This window comes from Pholcus phalangioides, unplaced genomic scaffold, assembly GCF_987345545.1.
Source record: "Pholcus phalangioides strain wild (caught in Gottingen) unplaced genomic scaffold, Ppha-v1.0 ptg000015l_1, whole genome shotgun sequence".
NCBI lineage: Eukaryota > Metazoa > Arthropoda > Arachnida > Araneae > Pholcidae > Pholcus > Pholcus phalangioides.
Window position 1 is genome coordinate 2,572,443 of NW_028301608.1, and position 20,505 is coordinate 2,592,947.

General features: G+C 35.6%; 1 protein-coding gene across 1 annotated transcript in view; it reads right to left on the bottom strand.

Moving 5' to 3' along the window:
- Window positions 1–657: 657 nt before the first annotated feature.
- The window catches only part of LOC149075239 (src kinase-associated phosphoprotein 2-A-like), a 36,791-nt gene continuing 16,943 nt past the window's right edge, over window positions 658–20,505 (bottom strand). The window contains exons 5-7 of the mRNA XM_089242543.1: window positions 14,400–14,611; window positions 13,847–13,910; window positions 658–12,430 (exon numbers count right to left, since the gene is read on the bottom strand). Of these exons, the coding sequence (XP_089098669.1) occupies window positions 12,006–12,430; window positions 13,847–13,910; window positions 14,400–14,611 (701 nt within the window). The 3' untranslated portion in view covers window positions 658–12,005. The remainder of the gene's footprint in view (window positions 12,431–13,846; window positions 13,911–14,399; window positions 14,612–20,505) is intronic.

A 20,505-nucleotide genomic window follows, 5' to 3' on the forward strand; every position in this document is an offset into this window, starting at 1 on the left:
AAAAGTGTGCGTTAAATAAACTGTTGAGCAGTAAATGTCTTTTTTTAGTAATAAAATTTTAAGAATGGTGTATCAGTCTTGTGTATGATACTCTCTCTAAAGTACAAATCAATGTATTTTTTCCCCCAGTGTGTAAAACAGATAGACATATTTATATATTAAATGTTATTTTTGTACTATTTATATTGTTGCAAAGGTTTTCAGTTTCCCCCCCCCCCCTAAAAATACTGTCCAGCAGTAGCTTTTTATTGCTAGGCATATTTTATTCTTAACATTCCATCGGACAAATGTTTTATTTTTATATACATAAAATTTGTCTGCATTATCATTTATATATATATACACACACATATATAGGTATTATATACATATTTACATCGCTATGTTGCTGTAAGTATATTTGCGAGAGTTTTTACTTTGCTTATCGTGTATTTTATAATTTTAATCACAAATTCTTTTTTTAATGTGTTTTTAATTTATGTACAGCAAAATATTTTTTGCATAGTGTGCAAAATGTATAATGCAAAAGCTGCATGTTTATTCCGTTATGTTGACTGCCATACCGATGTCTGAACAGCTGATTCATGTATTCATTATATGGTATTGTAAAAGCAATGTGGGTTTTTATTATAATTTTTTAAAAAAAGTACATGAACATGATGATGAAATAAAATTTTATTATACATTAGACCGAAGAGATTCAATAATACCTCCTAATCACAGATGAAAATACTCTGGTAGAAGTAATCTCGCTATAACTGTTGATAATAATACAAGATGCGCACCTTAAGAACTGGAAATAAAATTATAAAAATAAAGGAATATAGATTAGGGCTGCTCCGATTTATCGGGTCTGTTAATTAATCAATAAAAGTTGATAGGCTTGGTCAATCTGATTAAATTTCAATTAAAATTTACATAAAAGTTTGTAATTTAACTTAATTTGTTTAACAAAAGCAATTAAGCATCTTAAATTATGTACTTATACAATATTTGGGATAAGTGACCATGTTTAAAAATATTTGAATCAATATTTTGATCAAATTTTTCAACAAGTTGATTCATTTGAATCAATATTTTGATCAAATTTTTCAACAAGTTGATTCAATGGAAACTGATGATTTCAAATTTAGTTTAATGGGAGTTTTAGAAGACAAGATCACAATTTATTGTCCCCCACTATGAACAGTCTAGGAAAACAAGCAATAGTATGATAGAAAGTAATTTCAAAATCGGTGCCTAATCTAAAATAACCAATTTAAAAAAAAAAAGACAAGATCCAAGTGAAGAAATTACAGTGTTTGGACAATATTATGTTCAGCATATTAAATTGCTTCAAGCGGGTAGCCTCAATTTGTTAATCTATTCCTACATTTGTGTACATCTGTCAAATAGGTGTGTAAAATGAATGAAATACAATTTCATAGCATCTATTAATATTATATGATTACAAAAAATACTCAATTAAACTTTGATCAATCAGTTACAATAATTTTTATCGATTTCCAGCCCTAAATATAGATACAGCAGAAAATAATTCTTTTTCAAAGTATCTTCCCTCAGATGATATGCAAATGGCTTTAACTGGAAGCTGCCTCAGTGAACCCTACACAGCTGAATAATATCAGCATCTTCATTAAATTTTTTGCCACAGAGCTGCTCCTTCAATATTGGAAACAGCCAGCAATCCCATGATGAGACATCTGGACTGTAAAGGGGGTTGTGAAAAGTTTGTGACAACATGTATCAAGAAAACATTGTAAACTAGTAGGAAATTAGACATTACATCAATCATGATAACATCCGCTCGTTGTCGTTACTTCTGTTCAGCACAATATCAATGCAATATTAAAATCGTGTCACAATCCCCTCCCCCTATAGTCCGGATCTCTCACCATGTGATTTCTAGCTGTTTCAAACATTGAAGGAGAAGCTCAGTGACAGGAAAATTCAATGAAGATGCTGACATTATTACAGCTATGGGTTCACTGAGGCAGCTTCCAAAAAAAACCTCTGCTTGCTTTGAAAAGTGAACTGTACGGTGGGAACATTCGTAAATAATCTGAAGGAATATACTTCAATGTATTAAATAATAAATTATTTTCTGCTGTACCTATATTCTTTGATTTTTCTTCAGTTCGTATGGAGAACGCACCTTGTAACTTATCGAAGAAATGCATCAACAATACGCCTTAAAAAAACATTGTTATTCTTCAAAAATATATGCCTTGTTATCACTATGAATTTGAGCAGTGTTATATAGCACCAACTTTTTAGAAGTATTATACAACAGACATTCATCTACATCACTTAATAGTTTCAAGTTGTAAATTAGTATAAATTTTCATTCTATGACTATAAAAAAATACAATATGTAACGTTTTCCTATTTAACTTCCAGTTTCTTGGCAATGGTTTGTGTGAACTGTGTGTGTGTGTGTGTGTAGGCCCTATTTAACATTCATCAGAAATTGACAAACCTCTGAAATAGTTCACAGAATAATTTTTTTTCACAATACAGTCAATTCTCCCTACATGAGGGGGTAATTAAATTGGAACCTCTAGTTTATAGCCCATCCCAAACTGCAGAGTTTAATGGGGTTTTCTTTTTTCACGTGTTTTGCCTGAAAGGTGGTTCTGCTAATTCCTTTGGGGGTTGGGATTTTCTGAAATGGCAATGTGCTCTGTAATCATCGTTTTGCCATCTCTATTTTACCTAAGCAATCATAAAAATTTCAAATAGGATTAATTGTGCATCAAATTCGCAACAGCTCTGGACATCTTATAGACTTGGATACAGTGCGCTGGAGTATGGAGTTGCCAGCTTCGACAATGACTTTTGGAATATATACCTTGGTCACCATGTTTTTGAAATGATCATTATTCTAACTTTTCGTAAGTTGAACACATAGTGAGGTGGAGAGCAAAGCAACAAATCACAAGACCTATCCCACATTTGTGTGAATACATGCGATAGGAATGCACTACCTAATACTTGCCAACTACTATGGAATGTCTAAATTTTTTATGGATTTCTACCATAAAATACAGAATTGCAAAAAACTATGGAAGTCGGTTTTTTGGAAAAGTACATGTTTCTGATTAGAGATTTCTCTGTATTCTATTATCCTATCAACTACAAAATATCACGCAAAGACTGCATCTCAGAAGAAGGAATATTGAGCTACATTTGAAATTAAGTGAAGCAACCCTGTTGTTAATAGTCGTTGTAAAGGTTTGCTTTGTTTGGCTGTCTGCACAAGTTGTGCAAGTTGAATCCTCAGGTAGACGATTACACCTAAAAAATTACTAAATTAAAAAAACAAACAAATGAGCGGAAGTTTATTAATTTACAGGGTGTCTACCATCGAGGGAAAGTCCTGAAAAAGTCACAAAAATTGAGTGAAGGTCACAGATTTTTTTTAATTTCGATTTTTCCCCTAAAATCTAGGCTTTGGAGAAGCTGTGGCATTCATTCAATATTTCTTCTCTCTCAGGTTTTAGTCATTCATTTTTTTGCCCTGGATGGGTGAGTAGCAACAGAAATGAACAATGCCAATATGTAACCACCCCACATTGGGGCGGACATTATATGAGTGGGGCAAAAAAGCTATTTAAACTGGATGAACAAAAAAGAACTTTTCTTCCTTTGCTTGTCTGGAGCTTTCAACATCTGTAATATTTCCCCTAAAGCAGGGTTCTCAGGATCACGTGATAATTCCTACAGGAAGAGCGGGAAGACTGTAATAGACAACGGCAGCAGTAGGGAGTCCTCTTGAGAACAATATTGGTTTTTCTGTAGAAAGGACATGATCTCTCCCCCCCCCCCCCACATCGTGGAGCAGGGCTGTTGGATCTTTGGGGGGTCCGCAAGCCAAAGTTTTTACTTGGGGTGGGGCTCTGTAGTAAATTTATAGCATGAAAAAACAGTGATGGTGACCCAGGCCTTAGAGCTGCAGTCCTGTCAGCCTCATTCTTGTGGGGACAGGTGAAAGGACACCAATTTTCTCCCCGCGAAAGATTTTTTCAAAATTATCGTCCATTTATTTATTTGATCGCGTCGATCTTTACCGACTAGCTATATCGAACGACGGAATCGTACAGTATACGCATGTGACAGAACGAGAAAGTTCAAGCGAAGACCGATATTGAACTCGTTCGCTGTTGTGTTGTGACATAACTTTTAGGCCAAATTTAAAGGAGTAACAGTGCTTCCAAAAGTGAGCGTCAGGGCTCTGGAGCGTCGTTTCGAACTCAAAATATGGATTTGTGCGCACAAAACCTATGCTTTAAAATGGTTCTTTTATATGGCAAAAACCTGCCAAACTTCTTGGGAAGCCGCTGACGAACCATGAATTATGCAAGGGACGCAGCTGACGAAAGTGAACCATTGGAATACTGTAACAAGCTTGCGATCTAGACCAGAGGTCTTTAACCTTTTTCCAGTCGCGAGCACTGCCTGTACCCATCATCAAAAGAAGAGCACTCTTACGTCATGTTTGACATACGAATGCATGAAATCCGGATGATTTTAATAATTGAATGCAATTTGCACAAGGTGTTTAAATGAAACGTTGATCAAGTGCTCGCAAGCATCAAATCGGACACGAGCAACGGATTGAAGACGCCTGATCTAGACGGACACCTAAGCAAGATGATAGAGCAAATAACAAGCGTCAAATATTGGACAGAAAAATGTGAATATGAAAAGGAATATGTGAAATCTGCGTCCTTCGTAAGGGCTACTAGTAATATAAGCTCCATGGCTGGACTATGTTTGTACCCTTAAACGATGGTTTTGGCTCTCGTATATATAAGAAACGTTTTTTTAAATTTTTTAAAAATTTATTTTATTTTACCTGCGATGTTTTGCCTAACCGCGTTAATGCCATCAGTAAAGAAATGGGTTCATTCGTGCACATTCTATTAAGACGCGTTTTCTTCTGATGCACATCCCTGTCTGGCGATGCGTGTCGATTCCGACGGCAAACTGCCGATTTCGACAGTCGCGCCGATCGTTGAACCGACTACTACTAAACCATACATGCACCCCGTCCATATTCCTCTGCGGAACCTCTAACGAATCGGTACGTGTAGTGAAACCTGACGTCAAGTTTGTTTCTGTGTAATGCTTATGTGTAGTGCTGCCACCAGTTTTTCTAACTGTGTGAAGTGTAATGATTGAATAATTCATCGTTGTAGGCTTGTTGCTCTCTGTGGCGAGACTTTTTCATAGGGAGATTGGCTCGCATTTGCGCCTCGAAGTTGGAAACCAACTTCAGCTGACCACGTTGAACCGACTGAACAAACAGCTCAATCTATCACACCTTGCTCCATTCACGGGTCTTTTGCTCTGTTCTGAGCCCACTATGCGTCGCAGCACAATGCTGCTGTTGTGCACTCGGCTTAATATAGATCAATAGTGCGTTCAGTAGTGCATTCGCAGAACGCGTTTTAAAGGAATGCGGGCAGGGCCGCAACTAGATGCTTGGTCACCCGGGCACGAGACCCGCCTGCCCCCCATCTAGTTGTGGCCCTGAATGCGGGTGCGCCCACTTTGTAAAGTTTTGTCGTAGCTGTAGCGAAGAAACTCCGATACAAAGCTGCATGAAGAGTTTTCAATAGACTTTTCTTTTTAATAGAGAACTTTCAAGCAAGCGGCTTTGCTCAAAGGTGGACATTAGTCTCCCCACCTTGTTAGGGAAACAACCTGTATTCACTTATGCTTTTGCGGGGGGGGGGGGGGGTTGTGGCTTGAGCCCTTAGGGTGCAGTTTCTATGGAGCATTGTATTTCAATCAATGTTAAATTTAAAAGTTTTTAAAAATTTAATACAAAATTCAGGGGTTTTTTTGTTAATTTACTTGTGCTCCCCCTTTCATTAAGACCCTCTATTTTATTGACTCAAACCCCCCGCCCAGGTGGTCGTTACTCACAGTTTGGGAACAACTGATATAAGAAAACAGTCCAGCAGGGCTCCCACTCATCCTTCTTTACCTACTTTTTGGTAAAATGTCCCACTTTTCCTACTTTTTAAACAAAATTCATATAATTGATTTTTATTGAGAAGAGAATCATGGACATAATGCCAAATAATACAAATGTAATAGATTGCAATTAATGATTCTGCCAAAGCAGAAATTGTATTTTTTTTAAGGTTATTTGGGGACGGGGTGTATGTGGACCATTTGGTGGTTTAGTAATTTTTTATTTGCTTAGTTTGAGGGTTTTACAAGTAGAATAGTCATTAAAAACTTCTGCCTGGCTGAAAAAAGTTTTTTGTATTTACTACTTCATGTGGTCTTGGACAGTAACTAACATTAATCGTTGCAAATTACGGTGCACTTTTTGTGTATAGGTGAAACAACAGTTTGCATAACAAAGCAGTTAGGTAGATAAACCTATTCTAGGTTTTGTGACGTTGATGATACCTAATAGCGTTCAATTTTCTTCTGTATTTTTAGGGCATGCGGAGGCACAAACAATATTTACAATGCTCAAGTAAAGAGCTAGAAATGAAAGTGCTTCATTTGTCAAAAACGATTATGCTGGTACTGACCACTGAAATTTAAACAAATCCTTTTTAAAAGACATGGTCAACATAGTAAAACCATCTAGTCCTCCTTGACTTATTTATATTGGACCTTTTAATTTACACATTTTGCTTTTGGAAGTGGTATCCAAAACGTGTCATTCTTAAAAAAACTTACATATCTTCATAATTTGCCGTGTGTATTGTTGAAGAGAGTTGACAGACTGGACTGTGGAAGACTTCCAAAAAAAGAATGTAATATATATATTGTGAGGAGAGCAGAAAAGAATTATCTGTGGTTGCTAAGACGCCTATTTAAAAAAAAAAAATTTGTAATTTTTTCTGTAATTTCTGTAATTTTGCTTTGGCTTGAGTCAATCTTACAGGATACTGAAATAGTGTGCTATGGGGAAAAAAATTAATTTTAAAAATTTTCAAAAAAAAATAATTCTAGGGATTTTTTTTATTATGCCATGGTTATGTTGTCTAAGGGGGACACCCTCCCCCATCCTACTTTTTCTAACTTTTTAAGCGGGAGCCCTGCGAATAAGAAAAAGTCACAGAATTTTGCTTTTGGTAGACACTCTGATTTACCAAGTTTCTTCATAGCATTTTTCATGGATAAGTTTTTATAAAGTGGAAAATGGATGGCAAATGAAGCAGTGACAGCGCCCTGACCAAAAAATCAAGGAATTGATTTTGTGAGAAATATTCACAACAAACAGGCTAAAACTTAAACAAAAGAAAACGTTTTAAATGTTCGTCGAAGCTGGGTATGGTCAAGTTGAAGAAAAGAAAAATCTGAAATCATATAATAGTCATGAAGTGGAAAAAATTGGCGGGGGGGGGGGAATCACCCCCTCTTCCATCAGTGAAAATTGTGGAGAGGCTTTGTCCCAAGGGTGACATGTATGCACTAACATGACATTCTGTTTTCGAAATTTCTGGTGATTTTTTTTTTTTTCAAATATGAGAAGAATCTACATTTCAACTTTCACAAAAATTTTAAACTAAAACTTTGTCGCACTTATACCATGCACACATCTTGAGGTTCCCATTCTCATACAAAATTTTGGGTCTTGCACCCCCCCCCTCCCCCACAATAGCAGAAATGTGTAAAAAAAAATTGATCACCAGCATCCCATCAAGTAATAGAGCACCTTCCACCCCTTGTATAAAACTAAATTTGTAACAAACCATTTGTAAGAACCAGAGAATGTGATGATTCAGTTGTCATTCAATATAAACGAAGCCACAACTACCCAAATGTTAACTGCCAAGAGACAAAGCCTTAAACACTCATATCATACACTACGATTATTACCAATATAAGAGGGTCGTTTGATAAGTAAGGTAAGAAATGGTGATTAAAATTTTTTTTTTGGACAAGTTCTATTTTGTTTTTCATATTGTCTCCTTCAAGCTCCACACACTTTCTCAGATAATTTTCAAGTATCTCTATCTGGTCAGAAAATCATGTTTTCTCTAAGCCCTCAAAGTGGTCATTTATGGCTGCAATGGTCTTTTAATTTGATGAGAAAAACAGAATTTCCACCAAGCTGAACTTTCAAGTTTCTTTCTTTCAAACCAAGCACAACCAACTGCAGTCTATCATCATGGGCAATTTACTACCGATTGAGTTGTTCCAGAAGTGTGAGTATGTGTACCTAACAGTCTGACTGCATATATAAAGTTGAGTGAATTATTTTAGGGGTGCCATCTATATTCCAAATTCTGAGTGAAGTTTGATATTTGTACTGTTGTAGGCCAGTTGCTCTTTGTGGCGAGACTTTTCTAAAGGGAGATCGGCTTGCATTTCCATCTCAAAGTTGGTTTTCTGTGGTTTCCAACTTCAGCTGACGACCCCTGTGGCAGTGGTAGGGTTTGTTCTCGCAATGCAAGTCTGTCACTAGACCACCATAGCAGCAAACTTTCAAGTTTAGGAACAGGAAAAAGTCACGTGGGGCCAAATCTGTAGAATTCAGTGGATGAGAGATTTACCTATACAAAGCCCAATTCATCTGATTTGACCATTGCAATGATGGATCTGTGGGATGGAGGATTTTCTTAGTGAAATAGGCCTTTTCTTGTAAGTAAACCTTTGCCGTTTCTGCGGTTCTTTTAAATTTCCCAGAAATATGGCATAATGTTGTTCTCTTATTATTGTCTGACCTTTCTGGAACAGACAATGTCTTGAGAATCAAATGATGCCATCACTTTTCCAGCAGACAAAACAGCCTTTGCTTTGTTTAGTGCAGTTTTACCATGCTTCATCCACTACTTTGAATGTTGTTTTGACTCAAGCGTATAGTGGTGAAACCATGGTCAAAAATCAATGGGGAAAGTCTTCAGGTTATGAGCTAATATTGACAAGTGCTCTTTTGAAATGTCTTTTGCATTCCCTTTTGATCAATTGTCAACAATCGCAGCACTCATCTTGCAAAAAATGGCTTTTCAATTTCTTATGGAGAATATTGTGAACCCATTCTATTTAAATACCAACAAAATCAGATATCTCAAGCAATTCCAATCTGTGATCTTCCATGATGATACCATGGACTTTCTCAATGATTTCCATGGTGGTGACCTAAACCAGATGCCCAGGATGCTTCTTCTTCGGTGGATGTATGGCCTGTTTAAATTTGTTGATCCAAAAATAAATGGTCTTTAATGATGGTGGAGTCTCTATAAACTTATTCTTATTCAGGTTTAATCTAGGCAGCTTGCAACTATTTCAGATTTAAAAAAATTGTTTACTGCACAGCACTTATGATTATACATCTCTAAAATAACTGCTACAACTCAAACTTGGAACGGAACCAAAAAAATAAACTGCAAAGCTCTTTTGAACTCCAACTTGTTGTGACACGTTTTAAAGAGTCATACTTATAGTCATAATAATTTGAAAGTGATCATGCTGCTATCTCATGGAGATATACTTTACTTATCAAACGACCTACATATAAAGCTAAATTTGCAGAAGGCCACTAAGACCCAGAGAATGCAAAGACACAGCTACCAGCCAATCTGAACTAGGTCACCTTTACCGACGAGTTAACTGCCTGGAGATACAGCCTTAAACACAATTATATTGTACAGAATAATTATATACACGAATATAATTTCCAACTTTGAGGCTTAAATGTGAGCTAATTCCCTGTTTAAAAAATCTCACCAAAGACATAAACAGATCCCACAAGGGTTACAAATATTCAATCATTACTTCACTCACAATTTTGAGTATAGATGGAAGAACCAACTTCACTCACACCACCAAATATGAGAGGAGGGGTACCCAAAAGTAACCAGAATTTTTTTTTTACAATCTCCTTATTAAATGTTTTACAAAAATTCTTCTATTTCCTTGAAAGTACCCTCTGGTGGGGATAATACACTTGTCAAATCTTTTTTCCATTATTCAAAACATTTTTGAAATTCATCTGTAGTGATACCAGACAGTGCCTCCATCATTTTTATTTTCACTTCATCCATGTTGGCAAAACACTTTTATTTCAGATCTCACTTCATCTGTAGGAATAAAGGAAAGTCACATGGAGCTAAATTGGGGGAATAGTCCAGGCGGGGGTACAGTAGTCGTACTGTTTCTTGTTAACAGTTGGTGCACTGTGAGGGATATGTGAAACGAAGCATTGTCATGATGCAAAAACCATCTGCCTGTCTCTCATAAATCTGGTCTTTTCTTCGTATGCTATTGTACAATCTTCTTAGCAGCTAGCTTGTAAAAAAGCATTCATACACTTACGTTTAACTCTTAGCAGCATCTTCATAAGCTGTTTCTAACATCTCAACAGTTTCTGCTGCTTTTTTCCCGAGCAAGAAGCAAAACTTCACAGACCCACACTGTTCATGTAAGTCTACTATGACCAGAAACGAGGAACAAGCTAAACAGCTTCCACAAAAAAATTCACAGACGCCAAACACAACCTTCCCAAACAACAGCACATTAGCTCAAGGGGAGTAGTTTTACGCTTACCTAGTGGGAGAACCATGTACTACGGATACTCTGCTAACCATAAGGTGATTCTGGTTATTTTCGGGTACGCCCCCATACATACACAATGTGAACCATTACATACACACATTTCACCCAGAAAGGTGTAAAACAATAGAAAGTTGCCCATAGTTGTAATACACTAGTGAAGACGAAAATGCTAATCTGATCAATTTGGAAATAATTTTTGATGAACAGGAATTTTTAATGTAATAAGTATGTTTTTACTTCTTTAAGTGTGAATAAGATTTCATATATAAAGTTAGCCAATATTTGTGTTTACAGTTCCAAAGTTATGTTCCTGTTTAAAAAAAAACAAATGCAATATTTATTATTCAAGGAAGAAAATATAGAGCCATTAGAGGAAATATTGAACATGTCAATATGACTTTGGCATATTGAGTGATTTTTGAAGTGATATCACTTAACACATAAGTTAAAATATCTAAATGTTCCTTTTCTTTACAAGAAGTCCTGGACACATTTTTGAAAATTAATAATAAATCAACCAATTGACATGAAAAGGTGTGGTTTGAACTAAACTACTCATCATGGAGTAGTTAGCTGTAGAATGAAAAAAAAAACAATAAGACATAAAAACAGTGCATAAAAAAAAATGTTGATGACAATTTGTGTTACATAAAACTACCCATGTTCCAACAAGAACACCCTTTCACTCGTTTAGATGTAACCTGAGTTAAAAAATGATGCTCATATTGAAATGTGATAGTTTTATGCAACGCATATTATCATAAACATTAATTATGCACTGTTTGTGTTGCATTTTATATGTTACACTGAAGTTTTTCATTCTACAGCGTTACCTGTGAGTAAAATTCAAATTTTTTTTTATCCCTTTAGGCAATTTTTAAAATTTTCCTGATCTGCATTATAACTGTAACATTAGAAATAAAATTGTGTTAAGAACCTGAGATATTTCGGGGTGACCAAAATAAAGCAGATCAAGTTTGACAAGATATCTTGGGATTGCCGCTGCAATTATTAATCTATCAAAAAACTCTAGGTCATGTTAAGTATTTTAGTTCAAATTGCACCTTTTATGTCAATTGGTTGATATGCTATTAATTTTGAAAATGTATCCAGGACTTCTCGTTCACTTCGTATTTCAGTTAAGTGGTCTCTGGAATATTAACCCTCCATCGTGCACACCACAACCTGGTTTTACATTGCCTTATATTGTGCCGAACAGAGGGTTAAAAAATGTTCCTGTTTGTCAAATAAGAGTAAAAAATACATCCCATTACACAATGCAGTTACATGGATATAACTTCACATTTGAAGCAACTTCATTTTTAGCTACTTCAAAAACTGTCTCTCAAACCCACACACATAGAACAAAAAAAAATGCAAGAAACTTTAACAAAGTAAAAGGAAAAATAATACAAAAGTGTAAAATAAAACCTAAATGCAATAGTCGTGAGCATCTCAATGCATAATGGAACCTAATATGTACTATACGCTTCCATCAGATATGCCTTTGGCACGAAACCTATTTTACCATTGAGTTCACCTATCCACCAGGCATATGGATCATGCTCTTTGCTGAGTATTCTAATAACATCACCATAGTGAAAGTCTAATTCACTTTCATCGTCAGCTTTACAGTCCCACAGACCAACGTACATATTCTGGTAATCAAATATATGTGATGTGTTGTTGTTGCTAGAGTCCTCTCGACTGCTTCTATTACTGTGAATATTACTGACATCATTGGTGTCAAGTGCAAGAGAATTCCTTTTGAGATTCTGTTCCTCATCTTCAACCATTTCATAGATTTCTTCAGCATTGTAAGAGTCATCATAGATGTTTGCATTATCATTTATCTTGTCTGGAGAGCTGTTGTCTTTTAATGTAGATTTCCCGTAACCTGTGAAGCAGAATATATATTTATGGTTTTTACTTAAATTTCAAGATTAATATATAAATATAAAAATGTAAAATAAATTTTAATCTTACTTAGAGAGCGAATAATTAAAAAAGCAATGCTAAGAGTTTTACTAGAGCTATCATCACTGAAATATTCTCTTGGTATTAATTTTCGTTTCAAAAATTTTACTCAAAGAATTTTCATATTTTTATAACTATCACTATCATAAAACATTCCTTTTAGACCTTATCAAAATATACAGTGATACCTCAGCTAACAAAGATGATTCATTCTGGAATCACATTAGTGATTTTCCATAGGTTTCTAAGGAAAATCGTTAAATTTGTTCCAGAAATGATCCAAAATTTGAAGATAAATTTCATAAAATAAGTAGCACCATAAAAAAAGAAAAGAAACTGATCAAAGGCTGAGATGGATACCATCACAATTTGATGAAGGGGGAATTTAAAGGGGGGGGGGGAAACTGAACAAATATTTTATTTTGCATTTTGTGTTAGCTATGCAGATTGGCTTGTCAGCCATAGTGGAAAAAATAAAATGTGTGAGGTGATGTGCAATTTGATATAGTCACCTCCTTTCTCTTTCACACACACGCAGATAAGAAAGATATGTTCCTAGACTGTTCAGTTTGGTATTAAGAGGCTTATTGTATCCACTAAAATCATTCAAGTCTGAAACCTCATTTTCCCTTAGCTTAATCATTCATTTTACATGAAATGGCTCAAAACTGTTCCGAAACAGAAACAGAGGTGTATGTGGAAAGTAATTCTGAGTTGAATATAAATTAATCTGGCTCAAATAACAGTTATTCACTGGACTCAAACATTTTAATTTGCATGAAAATTCAGCTCATTTATTTTAGCTCATGCACTCATATCAACTAAAATGCTCATTAGCCGAGGCAGAAAAATGTCAAAAAAATCGTCATAAGCCAAGGTATCACTGTATCAGTAATAAAAGAAAAATACTAGTGGCAATTTTTTGAAGATTGTTCATGCCTATAATCATTCACTTTTTCATAGGGTTACTATTTATTTGCATTTTAAGCAGGACCCAATTTTGACTTGAGAGAGCAAGGTGTGGGCATAAAGGACATCCCCAAGATTACAATTGAAGGATTGATTGTGGAAGGGATTTTCTTCCCTTTCCATAGATGACGAAAAATTAAGCCACCCATAAACATAAGCAAAATGTGAAAAAAAAGGAATTGCTTGGATAATCACTGACAAAATTTCAGTTGATAAAAATTTAAATCTGTTCCTTCCTAGTAGTAAATAGAATAAATCCATGCTGCCATATTCAGCAGCAGCAGAGTGTACATTGAATAATTGTGAACAAAATCAACAATGGAAATTAATTCTGATAAATAAATTTTGGAACAAATAAAATAATTACCTCTGTTGTGTTTTTCAATGGCAGCAATCCACTGTTTCATATCCTTCTCTGATACAGCTATGAACTGGTGATGAAAAAAAGAATTTTTTTTCTTATTATACTTTACCTTATTAGGATAAAATGAATTATACACCACAAAATACAACATGATTCATATTATCCTAATTCCTGATGAAGCTGCACACAAAGTTACCAAAAAAATTCTAGAACACAGTTTTCGATGCATGTAATTCTTTTTTATGAAGACAAGTAATCATAAAATACACAATTTTTTCTTTTGAACTTTAAAACTTTTTTCTCATTTAGGTGGTAGTCAAAGTGCTAAAAAATATATCGCACACAAAATTAAGGAAATCTCAGTCAGAAGAAAAACATAGTCTTCAGAGATTATATTTGATAATGATTATATATATATATATAAAATTCAGATCATGATACATATATTGTACCTGCTTTTGGTTCATCACTATTTGTTTGATATGATAACAAAGGTCATTTGGACAATGATTTTTTTCAAGCAACATAAAAATTATAATGATAAAAAATCACTTGCCTGATAAGTGTGTTTTCCAGGGCAGACGAGTTCAAAGCTGTAATAATTCTTTTTCTTGTTTTCTTTTGCTTGGACTTCCCTTATCTCATAGCCGGAAAGCTGAATTACGCCTTTTTGAGTCTGATCTGTCGATTTTTCGTAATAATACATCAAGCCATCTTTGATTCCATACCACCGCCTCTGATATTTGTTTATCAAACCTCCAAATCTCTCTGAAAATGAAAATATGATAAAAAATGGCAAATATGTAATAATACAGGATATAAAGAAGACTGGCTATGTGTAGAGATGTTGGTTTTCTTTTGGAAAGAAAAATTTATCTCTGCCTCCATGAGGACTCAAATCCTGGTCTCTCATATGCCAGACAAGCGCTCTACTACTAAGCTATGAAAGTGGATAAAATATTTTTTTCTTGGAGCATATATATGCTGAACAGCATCATGCAATGGACGGTGACACAACAATCAGCTAATTGTTCATAAATAACATCAGAGCCACCAGATGGCAGCATCTTCCTCTACCTATAGACTATGTCACCATCTGATGGTCCTGATGTTATTTATGCCCTTCAGCAGCTATTCACAATACTGTTTAGTGGTAGTGGTAGAGCCAGAGCCGTCTTAACAGCAGCATGGGCCAAGTTATTTTTCTGAGGCCCTACCTGAGAAATTCTCGGAAAAAATTAACTACTTCTCAATTTTTTGAGGCCCCTCTTCTCTTGAGGTGCCCGGATGGACCCATGTATTAAGATAGCACTGGGTAAAGCACTCATCCATTGTATGCGGGGATGCCGGAACATATATGCTCATGTTGTTCAAGCAACACCAACCATCATTCAAATATAGCCCATACTCAGTTCGGACGATGGGAGATTTAAAACGGGACATTTTTGTTGAATGTGTGACGTATGGTCTTCATACATATCCAAATGAACATTATGTTCATTACTCGAGCAATACCAAACATTTTTGACTTCCGGCATCGCTAATGGTATGAGAGACTGGGGTTAAGTCCCTATGAAGGCAGAGATAAATTTTTCTTTTCAAAAAGATCAGCATCTCTACATATAGCCACTTTTCCATATATTTTGTATTAACAAGTGGAAAGGGTATCTTTCTCAACATATAATGATAAATTTGTTACAGAAATGTAATCGCACTAGTTTATGCTATATATGTATGTGTATAGATGATGCTTCATGTCCATGAACCGGTCATTCGCAGTTATCTGCGTAAGGTGTGTGCTTGTATATTGTATCCTCTCTTGTATAATAAATAGTCTTCTTTCTGACACCGACTTGTTCACACCTCTCTTTAACAAAACCATTGAAGATTAATGTTTTATGAACAAAATAAAACTTAAATTGTCAAAAAAAACATGAGCTTTTCTCAAAATAAATATTCCAGTCCCTTTCCTTCATTGCATACACACTTGTTTAAAAAAATTGGAAGGTTGCAGAAATTTACAAGTGCAGTTCATGAAATGTTTAAGTCATAGAGCTCAAATTAACATTATGGTTGTAATTTGAATTTTCATCTTCTAAGAGGTTCATCTTGTGCATATCAGTGATATAAAAAAATGCACTAAGTGGACTGAATGAATCCTAAAATGTCAAATTACTTTTTTCTCTTTGTTTAAAAAAACTACAACATATCTGACAGAAAACGGATAATGAAGACATGAATATTTTCATGCAGATTGATGTAGACTTGATCAAATAAGTGTTGTATGTAAACCTAGAATAGTTCTATCTTCACAGAATAGGTAGAAAAAGCAACATTTCTGTATATGAAAAATTAGATGTGCATTTACTAAGACAGTATGAGAAACGTGAGCTGATGTTGTAAGAATGCATTGTGTTTGTGTGTAGCTATAGTATTTCATATTATTATTTTTCTCTGTATCGCCACTAGATGGCACAGCTTACACAATTATTATGTATGTTACTTTTCCCGCTTTTTGAGGCAGATGTTATTTTGTATTGGCTCGAGTCAGTCGTACCTTTGCTTCATCTCATTAATAAAATTTTTTTATTATAATTGAAACCTTTGCGTTCTCCGTATATAACAGTGCATTCGTTGTTCGTATACATTTTTTGGCACCCGAACAGGGACTCACTGCATAAAGTAGTCCATATCATGTCAACTAAGGACATCGTTGCTCATCGAGGAAGAGCTAAGGCCTCGATCACAAGAATCCAGCATTTCATCGAAAGCGCAACCGAGTTCGACCACGTGGACATCAAGACCAGATTGGACAGGCTCGAGAATGTCTTCGAGGAATTCATTCGCCATGACGAATGCTTGGACGAGGATTTATTCATTGGCTCATTCAAATCCTGCTGGACAAGGTAGATCCGGAAACACGACAGCTTTGGACTCAAAAGACAGCAGAACAAGATTTTCCAAAGTTCGAAAACTTCCTTGAGTTTCTCAATTCAAGATGCGCTGTCCTCGAGATCTTCAATCCTGAAAGGTCAGCAAGCGGAATTAAGATGCCACAGAAATCAACATCGTCACCTAGCAGTCTCATCAAGAGCTGTCCATCTTGCAACGGACCTCACGGGCTACATAAGTGTAACATTTTCAAGTCATGGTCAGTGGCCGAGAGAAAAAACTTCGTTTGCAAGAAACAGTTATGTTTCAACTGTTTCTCCAGCTCTCACAAGGTTTATGAATGCTCATCATCGTTCAGGTGTTCGCGATGTGATCAGCGGCATCATTCAACTTTGCACGAAGTTGTGTCCACTAGTGTTACCGCAACGTTATCGGATATGCCTGTATCTATCGAGTCTAAGGTGCATGAATCCACAGTGTTGCAATCAAATATTTCCGCTAATGTTTCTTTCTGTACGCTATTGCCCACGGCTCAAGTGTGCATCTTAGATACATCAGGTAACTGTCATGCTATCCGTGCACTTCTCGACTTGGGCTCTCAGTGTTCCTTTATTAGTGAGGCATGTGTCCAAGCATTGAGCATTCCCCACAAAAATGTCCGCTTTACTGTGAAAGGAGTAGCAGCTGTTGATGCCGGTACCACTAGAGGGTTAGTGAACTTAAAATTATATTCTGCCTATGATGATAGTCATTATATTGACATTAATTTGTATATTTTGAGAAAGTTAACAGCTCCATTGCCTACTGAGTTTGTTCGTTCCGATGAACTGAATTCTTATGCTGATTCACTTAAATTAGCTGATGCTTACTTTGATAAGTATAAAAATATTGACATTATTATTGGAGCTGAACATTTTTTCTTTTTGATACGCCCAGGCAAATACGGGATAAATATAGTGCACTTATCGCCCAAAATACATTGTTTGGTTGGGTGCTGTCAGGAAAGATCCCTGCAAAATTTAATGAAGCTAATAATAACTGTCAGTCTAATGCTAGTTTGATATGTCTTCATTCTGAATTGGATATCGATGAAACACTTCATGTCTCTGACAAGATTCCTACAGTGTCCCATGAAAACTGTCTCTCCCCTGAGGAGGAATTTTATGAGAGGCATTTTCAAGAGAATTATCAACTGTGCATGGTAACTCACGGAACATCATCGGCCCCCTTCCCCACTACTAGATCATTGCATCAGATGGCCTTGAACTGTGAGAGCTTATCAGCTGTTGCTGAAGTCATTAAGAAGGACACGTACGTTGATGATATGTTATTTGGTTGTGATGATTTGACAAGCGCTATAAACATTTGTTTGCCGCCGCAGCTTATCGATGTTTTGAAAGAGCATGGTTTTCATTTGAGAATGTGGCGTTCTAATTCATTGGAACCAACTGAACATATTTCTTGGGATGTCTCTTCTGAAAATGCATTCGTTGAAAGTTGTAGTGATGGTATCTTATGGGTGGGAGGCCGTTTGCAATATTCTTCTTTGAATCGTTCTCTTTCAGCTAGTGGAGTTGACTTTGCAGGACCTGTCAACATACAACACACAGAGTTCGCGAATGACTTCCGGCAAAAGGATATACTGCTGTTTTTGTGTTTTGCCCGAAACTTTTCATTTCGAAGTTGTCAGTTACTTACATCCAGTGCATTTATTGCAGCCCTACAATGATTTTGTTCACATGCAGATGCTACTAAAAATATTTATATTTGGTAATGCCATAAAATTCATCTAGTAAGAATGTTATGTTCGAGTAGTTGCCATTCGAACTACTAAGGGTATTTCTGAAATTTTTAATTTGTTAATCAGATGCTAAGATATGTGTTCTACTTATGTATCAAGAATAATATGACACCATGTATATATTCTTGATAGGGTGGGAGTATGTTTGTGTGTAGCTATAGTATTTCATATTATTCTTTTTCTCTGTATCACCACTAGATGGCACCGCTTACACAGTTATTATCTATGTTATTTTTCCCGCCTTTTGAGGCAGATGTTATTTTGTATCGGCTCGAGTCAGTCGTACCTTTGCTTCATCTCATTAATAAACGTTTTTTTTATTATAATTGAAACCTTTGCATTCTTTGTATATAACGGCGTGTTCGTCGTTCATATACACATTGCACTGTGGCCATCTTTGGCTTTGACCCATGGATTTTATGCATTAAGACATGAATTAATGTCTTTGGCTGGGATTGGTCCTCAGCATCGATGAAGTTTGATGGGCATGACCCAGTTCTTGATCCAATCTGCATTTCCCATCTTCAGACAAAATCCTCGCCTCTTGGAACTAGAAAAAAAAGATGCCAATAAATCAGAAGATTTATCTGGATATGCTTTTACATTAGACTTTCTGCCTTTTGATTCCAGAAGTTGAAGACTTGTATGTAGATGGACATTTCATTTGGTATCAAGATTTTGCGAATGTGAATTACAGCATAGATACAGCTACTTGGCCATGGGCAAATAAAATTTGCAAAGTTCCGGAACGCTCTAAATTTTTTTGTAAAGGAATAGAGGAAAGGAACTGAAATAAGAGATTTATTTTGAGAAAAACGCAAACTTTTTTTTCGCAACAATTGCAGTCCGTGAAATTCCCATACATAAAAAATTATGGATCAGATCACACACGCACAGTCAAGATCACATTTTAAAATATTTTTGTCTTTGTAAGTAAATGTAATAATTAAGAAACAGTGAACCCTCTCCCTGTAACGGTCACCTCTGAACAACGGCCACATTTTCTTGGAACAAAACGCATCTCATTGGATTAACATTAAGGTTAACCTCCAAATAATGATTTCTGAATAACGACCACTTTTGGAAATCAAACTGAAAGAAAAATGAGAGATGGATTTCATCACAAGAAAAATAACCCTCAAGCTTCACTTTGAAGGAGTTTCTTCTTCCATGAACCCTTCAAACATAAAAATAACTATTGGTTATTTTCTACGTCAGTGGTTTTCAACAATGTGGGCCACGAACCCTTAGGGTTCCTCAAGTAGATGCTAACGGGTGCGCTAGAAGCATTTCAGAAATAACAAAACAGAAATTAGTGTTGGAACTTGGGAAGTGGCTATGACATAGACCAAAGAATCACGTAAGCACTAATTGAAAATACTGCCCCTTAGATAACAACAAAAAGTAGCCAATTGCATCCGAGGATGAATCTGATGTGAAGAATGCATGTCCCAGGATACAAGGATTACAGTGCAGCTGAATGTAGTTTTGTTCATGAAATTTTTGAATAAAATTAACAGCAAATCACAAATAAATTAGTCCTTCATGAAAAGTCCACTCATCTTCAATACAAAATAAATCTTTGTCTTGCTACAAAAATGTTTTTTTCCAATTAATTACAGCATGGGCTGTTATAATTTTACAAGCGACCAAAAAATTTAATCTATGTTTCAGAAATACTGAATCTTTGAGCAAAGGTAACGTCCGAACAACGGCCACACTTGCTTGATCCCATCAGTGGTTGTTGTTGTTGGGAGGTTTCATAGTATTAACTTTTTTCTGAAGATATATAAATAAATAGTATTTCTCTTATGTATCTACCATATTTTAACATGCATAAGGAACCCCTTATTTTTTGGGCTAAAAATTTGGAAAAAAGTTGAAAAGATATATCTATAATACCATGCAGGCATAAGAACCCCCCCCCCCCCGGCCTTTTTGGGATCTAATTTTTGGCAAAAAGGGGTTC